Source organism: Panulirus ornatus, chromosome 19 (genome assembly GCF_036320965.1).
Source record: "Panulirus ornatus isolate Po-2019 chromosome 19, ASM3632096v1, whole genome shotgun sequence".
In the NCBI taxonomy this organism is placed as follows: Eukaryota; Metazoa; Arthropoda; class Malacostraca; order Decapoda; family Palinuridae; genus Panulirus; species Panulirus ornatus.
The window spans coordinates 64,991,914-65,001,019 of record NC_092242.1 but is presented as its reverse complement, the minus strand read 5'-3'; the positions used below and the strand labels follow the sequence as shown (position 1 = coordinate 65,001,019).

Sequence of the window (9,106 nt, the reverse complement as noted above, 5' to 3'; positions counted from 1 at the left end):
GTTCACAGGATTCTTGAGGAATGTGTAGAAACAGAGGATGTTGTCTGGGAGTGCAAAAATGGGTATGTTTGAAGATATAGTACTCCCAACTTTGTTTTATGGGTGTAAGGTGGGACTGTAGATGGAAATGTGCAGAGGAAGTTGGTTGTGTTGGAAGTGAAATGTTTGAGGAAAATGTGTGGTGTGATTTAATCAAGTATGTAATGAAAGGGTAAGAGAGAGGTGTGGTAATCTCAGAAGAGCATGGTTGGGAGAGCTAAAGGGGATGTGCTGAAATGGTTTGGGACATATGGAGAGAATCGTGAGGAGAGGTTGATGAGATACATGTATCAGAAGTGGAGGGGATAAGGAGAAGGGGGGAGACCAAATTGAAAATGGCAGGATGAAGTAAAAAATATGTTGAATGCTTAGGGTCTGAACATCTAGGAAGGTGAGAGGTGAGAACAGGATAGTGAATCAGTGTGATGTGCTCTTAAGAACTAGGGCATATGAAGCAACTGGAAGACACCGCAGATAGATATGTGGAGACTGATTGTGGATAGGGGGCTGTGGTTTTGGTGCATTACACATGACAACTAGAGAATAGATGCAAGTGAATGAAGCCTTTCTTTATGTGTGCCTAGATATTCAGGGAAATGGTAAACAAATTTGAAAATTATATAGAAGTTGCTTATTCAGTTTTCCTGTGGTAACATGAAGAACAAATAAATCATGGAATCATTAGGACACATCCACCCACACTCTTGCTCTCATATATATTGCACCAGAATCAGAGCCCATGGTCCTTTGCCAAGTCCTACACACTTTTCAATTGTTTACCAAGTCATCTTGATATGACCTGGTTCATCCTACTGACAGCATGTCACCCCCTGTATACTGCAGTGATCCGTTTCATTTTATTTCATGCATGTCTCTCTCCTTCTTGAATGTTCAGGCCTGATACCTCAGAATCCTTCTACACCCAACCATGTCCTACTTGGTCTCCTATTCCTCATTCCATTCTGACAAAAAAAAATCCTCTTATGAGTTTTTCTGTCTCTTCCTCTCTGCGTTTCTGAAACATATCAGCATGCACTGGTCAGCTTTTTCAAGCAGACTGAATACACTACCACAACTCTCTCTTGTAATGTCATTCCTTATTTCATCATCCCACCTTACACCATATAATGACCTCATGCATTTCATTTCTGATGTGTCCACCATGTTCTGTTCTTTTAGTCAGGGTCCAAGACTCATCCATTACTTTCCCTTCAGACATATGCATCTTTGCCATAACAGACAGGGAGCCCTCCATCCACATACTTCTCAATGCTTGGATGTCAATTGATTATATGCATTTTTTCCTTTTTTTAACTTTGTATCATCATATATTAAAAATGATAAATGTATCATTATACTAGTGTGAATAAGAACAATTTTTGAATATCCTTTCGCTCATCTACTGTAAAGGAAGATTATGATAGTGTAAAACAGTGGTTTAGTACATTACTTTTAATATTTAAAGGCTAGACTTTTTTTCTCTCTTTCAAATATTTATTAAACAAAACCAAAATTCCAGGTTACTTTGGTAACATTCTGTATTGTGGTGACATGCGGTGGTACCCAGAACTTCTAGAACACGAAGTGTTGAGGAATGTGGTGGAGTTACGAGAGCTGGATATAGTCTATCTTGACAACACTTTCTCAGCACCTTACTGCGTCTTTCCATCCAGAGAGGAATGTAAACAACAGCTTTTTCATATTATTGAGTAAGTTAAACATTGTTGGCTTTTGTGCTGCAGTAAAAGAGTATTATTATTTTTTATGTATGACAGCTTTTCAACAAATAACCTTCCATATATTTACAACAAAGTATAGTTTATTGTTTACACTTTATATATCCTCCTCCCAGTTTGCACCATCAGCACTGTTTTCCCAACTTGCACTGGCCCTATAGTCCTCCCAAAATGCATCAGCAAGGCACACCACCAGCAGTGCTATCTTCCCGGCATACATCAGTAGGACTGCACTCCCACCACAAACCAGTTGTACTTTCCTCCCTGATCACATTCATAGGGCCATCCTTCCAGCACACACTGGCAATATTGGATTCCTAGAGCACACTGGTATTATTATCCTCCCAGCACTCACAGCAGTGCTATCCTTCTACAACACATCATTAGTACTTCCCTTCCAGCAGAACCATCCCTCCAGCACACCCCAGCAGTACTGTCCTTCTAGAACACAAGTATTAGACAAGAAAATGAAATGCAGAGTTATAAAAGTACCTTAAACATTCATCACAAGAGACTTTGAGCCGTTACAAATGTGAATTTAGTAATAGATTACTGAAAAAATGGTTAAGGCTGTAATTGAGAAGTTGTAAAGGTACTCTGAGTGTTCAGTTGCTAAAGGTTCAAGATGCCAGAATGGATAAGATAATATTGAGCAGATGAGAATGTTTGTTTTTTCAGTCATCTTGGTAAAATACTGTTTTATGAATATATTTTCTCTTAATGGCTGTACAGTATCTGTAACCAGGTTTGGAGTTTGTGCAAGCTGACAGCACTTAAAGACAAAAGATAAAGCCCCCTGTAGAGAATCAAAAACTACAAAATTCCACCTTTTATCATTTGCCATGACAGATGGTGCTCTCTCTACATGTACTTTTGCTTAGCGAGACCCCGTGTGTTTGCATCTGCATCATTTTCTTGAGGTCCAATGAGGAACAGATTCTTAAAAGTGCATGTTTCATGCATTGTCCCTGTGCCAAAAGCAATTATGCATCTGCAGGAATTTCATTGTATGCAGTAAGGTCTGAATGTTAAAGTGTTGCAGAAAGATTTTGTATTCAATGTAAGCTAATGATTGCTTAGATTGTTATGTTGAGTGGCAGAGTGTACTGTCATACAGAGAGGTATATATGTTGAACAGAAGATTCTCATCCTCAGCCGGGGTGCTTGTTGCTAGAGACCTACACATGGGTTGAGGCTGTCTACAGGTGATCACACTTTTATATCAATAATCCTCTTAAGAAATACTGTTAGGTTTGAGGCGTGCTGTTGTCATTCACTTGAAAGTCATACAAATACAGAATTAGATAGAGATATGTTCACATATATTTTGCAGACAAGAAACATAGAATCCTATTACTGCCCTCCATCAGATAACTTCATCATACGTAAGTTATTTTATAATTTGTCCTTCCCATATGTGTGACAAATGTTAGTGTTTGTGGACTAAACATGGTCTATGCTGATGGCACAGGTTTGGTTACTGTAGTTGGTTGGACTACTTTGAGAAAAGGTGAAACAGCATTAGAGCTCTTCAAATAATTTGTCTGATCACTTCCTTTAAATGTTACGTTTTAGAAGCATGAAGTGTTCGTGTATTTAATAAAGGTTTAGTTGATGTAAACTCAAATATTTCTTGGAAACTCTATAATGGGGATGTAGGCAATTCTGCCTGGTATAAATTGGGGTTAAGTCTTGAATTCATTTCTCCAAAGAGATGCAAGTGGAGCTGTTTAGAGGATTGATCCCCACCTCACACCAAGTACTGCTTACATATTTGGGGCTCTTTTCATAACCTTTCTCCACAAGAGGGATTTCCTGAGATTATTGTTCTGTCCCCACTTCACTACCCATCTTTTCATGCTAATTTGGTGGAATAAATTTACCTCTAGGGTACACTTTTTGCTACATTCAAACTCTGATTACAGATAAATCCATTTTGAAAAAGAAATATTTGAAGGAAGAGATTCTTGGCTTCCCTGTTCTTTTTAACATTTTAGTAACAGTAATACTAAAGTGTTACTCTGGTTGACCACTTCTGGTGCCTTTTCATATGGTATACTTGAATTTCATGAAGGTCAGGTATGTTTGGTACACATGCTGACATGGCATGTGTGTATTTGTGAACATATGTGGTACACATGCTGATGTGGCATGTGTGTATTTGTGAACATCTTATCTTTTGATTTTCTATTGGGACTCAGCTTCATGCAGACAGGTTTGCTAGGTACATAAACTTTCAACTTGGTTGCTGATTAATAAACACAGTCTGAAGCAAGTGCTTTTCCCTACCCACTCAAAAGACTGCAGTTTCCTTTTTTTTTTCAGCTCATTTCCAGATCATATAATCAAAATTGGCATAAGAGACTTAGGACGTGAGGACTTACTAGAAGCAATAGCGCGAAGATTCCAGGAAAGAATACTAGTAACTCAAAGCAAATTTAACCTGCTGCAGCTGCTGCAATACTCAGATGTATTTACTACTGACCCAGAAGAGGCACGTATCCATGCAGTTCCTTTGCAACAGGTAGGTGTGATGACATCTCTCAGTTGTGTTCAAAAGAATCATTGTTTTATTTTGATGAACTATATATTTTAACTTTGGTGCTGTCTTGCTGTCTACTCATTCATGGAATCCTAGATGGCATATGTGCAGGGCAAGACTGTGATGCAAAGGGAGACATTTACAAATTTTCAGATTTTGTTTTTTCATTATGATTTAAGTTAACACGAAAATCAGTCATGTGTGGTAGTAATGGCAACATTTCTGAATATGGAAGCTTCCCCTCCTGTTGCTTGAATTATATTTTCTCCATTTTTGAATCTAGTAAATGCTAATTCACACCTAGAAGGTAATTCAAAAGAAAGAAAATGTAAATTCTTACTCTTTGTCTTCTCTCCAGTTGCAGGTGGCTTCTCATGCAAGGTGGAACCAGGAACATCCTACTGTCAGTGTTGTATTGACAGCTTTGTACGTCGGTTGGCCAAATGGGCCTTACAGCAGTCAGTCTAACAGTGGCATCTTCACTGTACCATATAGTGATCATTCATCATATGCAGAGCTGATGGAACTTGTGGCTCAATTAGCACCTCGTTCTGTGATACCCATTGTGCAGCAGTGGTCAAAGGCCGGTTGGTGGTCTGATCCAAATGCTCCTGACCAGATGATTAAAACAGATATGTCTGTCTATGATCATTTCCTGACACTTCCACCACCTGAGCCTATCGTGGTACCTGAGGCAGTTGCTAATTTAATGCGTGCAGGAGCACCCATGTTGTTTTGCAACCAGCCTCGTCGTTGTGGTCTTCGTCGTGGCCTGACACCTAGGCCTAGGCGTACTCGAGGAGTAATTTATACAACCCCCGAGTCTCATGTTTCCTCACCAGCCCTATCACCTGCTCCTACTTCAAGTGTTACACTCGACTTTAGTGTACCTGATACTCCTGCATCCCACTTACAGTTATATTCCCCTAACAGAAGTTTGACACCCAAGAAAACAGGAAATCTTGATAACATTGTCAATGCTAGAAGACAGTTATATGCACCAAATCTTTCTGTTGAGGATATTTCATTACCAAATAGACAACATTTGATGCCACATACTACAGGAGATTCTTCACCATCATCCATAAAAGCTAATTTCACACACACTTCAGACATTCACATCATGGAAACAGATTACAATGAGCAGGATCCCAGTGTAGAAACCTTTAGAGATCATACATTAAAGGATAAGTGCTCCCAATTTAGACCAGATGTCTCAAATATATCATTGCTTGCCCCCTTAAATGCTAACATGGCACATTCTTTAAGTAGGGTCAATGAACAAACACAGTTTAATGCACAAAATATCAGTGATGACACCCTTTCTAGTCTTTCATTACAAAATAAAAGGTCTCATCTGATAGCACATACCACAGCACTGATATCTTCTCAGTGTGCCATTCTTCAGAATAATAATGACAATGATATGAATAAAGATGAAATCTCAGGGCTGTTGAAAAATACTAAGGCTGTATGTGAAGCCCTTGCTCTCATAGATTCAATGCTATGAATTTTGATTTTGTTGTACCTGTACATAATAATAATTCAAAAAATTTTTCTTTTAGGTATGTGTGAAAGGAGGAAGTGCAGCCTTTAACAAATATTATTCCCCTACCAGACTATGAGGTACTCCAGTATAGGAATATACACAGTAGTTTTGGAAGTGATTCTGTCACAAACAAATATGATTACTACAGTTTTCTTTAGTGAAATACATTACCTTGTAAAAGTGACGGCTTTAATAATGAAATAAGGGTGCAGGTCTCATATATGCTTTCATGACATCTCTCCATTTGCTAACTAGTGTATGGAAAAAATACAGAATGTGGAAGTTGTTTTTGATGTTGCCGTAAGCAATAGCGATTGCCTGATATGCCTCGGCTGCAGTGAATAAAAAAACATGCTAGGGAATTTATGCCTGTCACAGTCAAAGGGTTAAAGTTGTTCCTTAAACCATGCAAAATAAATTTCATATGATTGACATAGTGTACAGTTTATTTTTGTTCTTTGTGAACTATCAAAATGTATTTTTATTTTGTAAATAAGTGATAAAGATCAGGAAAATCATTGTTTTTATGTAAGTTGTCCATGTTGAAAATTTATGCTGTGGATGATATTTGTTGTTTAACCATGAAAAGACTGACCTCAGGGGCAAGGAAGAGTTTTAAGTAATACTGATGTCTAAACCAGTTATGCTTTCTGGGCTAATTATCCATGCTATTCATGACAGTATTCCTAAAGGTTCCTTTTTTTTTTTGCTACATATAGAGAATAAATAGAAAGTACAGCCAACCAGAAACATGCTCACCTTGCCCCTAAAGAACCAAACTCATTAAAAATATATTGTTGTGAGCCATTAGTGGAATCTGCCAAGCCTGCAGATCCATTACATTTTTCATATGGCCACTCTTTACAAAAAAAAAAAACTTTGGTTGGCTGCATCATCTTAAAAGAGTACTATTTAGTTACCACCTTACACACAGAAATATGAAGCGCCCCGTGAAAACCACATAACCGTCAAGAACACAAGAAAACATTAGTGATCTGAAATTACTGTAACTTTGAACTAAGAATGATCATATGATACATTTTTTATTATAATCTCATGCTGGTATGTTGGGGAAAGAGATCAAATATTCATAATTTTTTAAAATACATGCAGTATAGTGGTTTGTACATAATGTACATTAGACTAAAAGAGTGTGCAATTGATAAATACTGAGATACAAGTAACGTCTAGTTCAAGTGCTTATGGTATTTTGAAAATCAATAAAATAAGCTTTCCAGTATCCATTATTACCTTTTCATTTTATGTAGAGTACAAAAGGCCAAATTCCCGCAGACAATTATTAACAATTTTCATGAGGTAATATACAAGATGAATCATTATCAATGATGTTTGTGAAGAGCCAAAACTAATAAACATTTTAAGACAATAATGATAATAAATAGGTACACTCATAAACCTTACTGTTATCATTATCATTAATGGGCTATTATTTAAATCATTAATAAACATTGGTTCTTGGGGGACTTACCAACTGATTCTTCATTACTAAGAATGGCTATGGTTCTTTCGCTACTGGGTGGTGCACTGAGTATGTAACTGGGCAGATGATAGTCGTACAACACCATTTTCACTTATAACCACAGAAATCAACTTCACAAAATTTTCACTTATAATGATCACTAATCACTGTTTTATGTCATTACAGAGTCTTTATTATCATAATACTTGCTTAGTATAATCACAGTCATGGAACTAATGTAATGCAGATCTTCATTTTCCTGTGTTGCTGTGTTTTTCTTCCACTGGGCCTTGTACTTCACTCTCTTGCAGCTACCTAAACAACCAGGCTCATCCACTTCACTATAATCATTCATTATGCCCAATCTGCTGTTAAATTATTGCATATCATTAAGATAACATGCCACAAAGTTCCTTGCAATGTAGGCAAACAAACAAGAACAAGCTGATGCCTTTCATGGCTGCATGTTGAGTGGGGAAGGACACAGCATCCAAATTAGCCTGGGAAAAGTGTCCTATGGGTGGTTAGTGGCTGAGAAGCATGAAATATGCTTGCCTTTCCGTGGTGCTGATAGGTGCCAGTGGATTTATACTCTACCAAGCATTTATGGCAAGATACCAATGCACTTTCTAGGGACACAGGTAAAGAAAAAAGGTCTAAGCATTTAACAAGAAACTAGGTATGAAGCAAACTTCATTCCACTTCATATTTCCATTCCCTTGAATTCTTTCCCTTAGTGGTTATTAATTTGATGATACATTTTTCATTGCTGAACAGGTTTTGTTAGTACCATGAGTATGGAATCACACACACTGTTAATGTCCTGGCATATGTAGTGTCTAGCACATCATCACAATTATCACAGCACTGACTTTGACTAAATTTTTTCTATAATGTAATCGAAACTTTTCTGAAAAAAATTCTATTCAATGTCTCAAAAGTGTCATTTAAATACTCAATATGTCAACATTCCCATTACCTTTTCTTTGATACAGAAGAAAATCCTTTATAAATGTGAGGAGCAAAAGCTGGGAACATTAGGTACAAGTGATGGGTTGGAACATTAGGTAGATGCATTTGGTAAAAGAAGTTGGGGAGAACATCATGTAGGAGCCTTTGAAAACACTGCACAAGAGCTGCCCTCTGCCAGTGGCCTTGTAAGGATAAGGCACTGAAGGCTGTGAAGTGGCACTGGAGTTCTACAGATATGGAAACTCTTTTGCCATGGACACCCCTTGAGGGAGTTCCCAAAGGGAACGGACGTCAGATATATAGATAGATAGATAGATAGCTACCTGCTAAACTAAAGTTGGTAATTGCAATGGAAATACTGCCTGTAGGCACATGTTTATGCCAGTGACTTCATGGTAGAATGTAGCTAATTTCAATTAACTGAAATTATCTATGTACATTTCTTTGTAATTACTAAACAAGAGGCTTTGTTGTATTTGCAGGAATTAATGCTATCCAAGCATTTTAACATCATAATGCACCTACATCCACATACTTTGACCCCATGAAAGTTAATAAACTGAACAGCTCAGCAATACCTGCTGGGCTTCTGATGATGCCTTTAATAAATTTTTACATTGTCATGTCACCAACACCATAAACTTAGATCATTTAATTTCTGTAAAATTTCTTCTCCCTACACAGTGGTAAGTATAACGTGCTTCCTCTTCACAATACTACCACAAAACTTCCTCTTTACACCGCTACCACAAAACTATCAATTGGATGCTTGTTGGATGTCTTTATGA

General features: G+C 37.5%; 1 protein-coding gene across 3 annotated transcripts in view; it reads left to right on the top strand.

Moving 5' to 3' along the window:
• LOC139755617 (5' exonuclease Apollo-like) overlaps window positions 1–6,384 on the top strand; it is a 15,025-nt gene extending 8,641 nt beyond the window's left edge. For all 3 annotated transcript variants that reach the window (XM_071674175.1, XM_071674177.1, XM_071674176.1), the window contains 3 exons: window positions 1,559–1,748; window positions 4,101–4,299; window positions 4,676–6,384. In XM_071674175.1, coding sequence (XP_071530276.1) covers window positions 1,559–1,748; window positions 4,101–4,299; window positions 4,676–5,827 — 1,541 coding nt within the window. In that variant the 3' untranslated portion in view covers window positions 5,828–6,384. The remainder of the gene's footprint in view (window positions 1–1,558; window positions 1,749–4,100; window positions 4,300–4,675) is intronic.
• The last annotated feature ends 2,722 nt before the right edge of the window (window positions 6,385–9,106 follow it).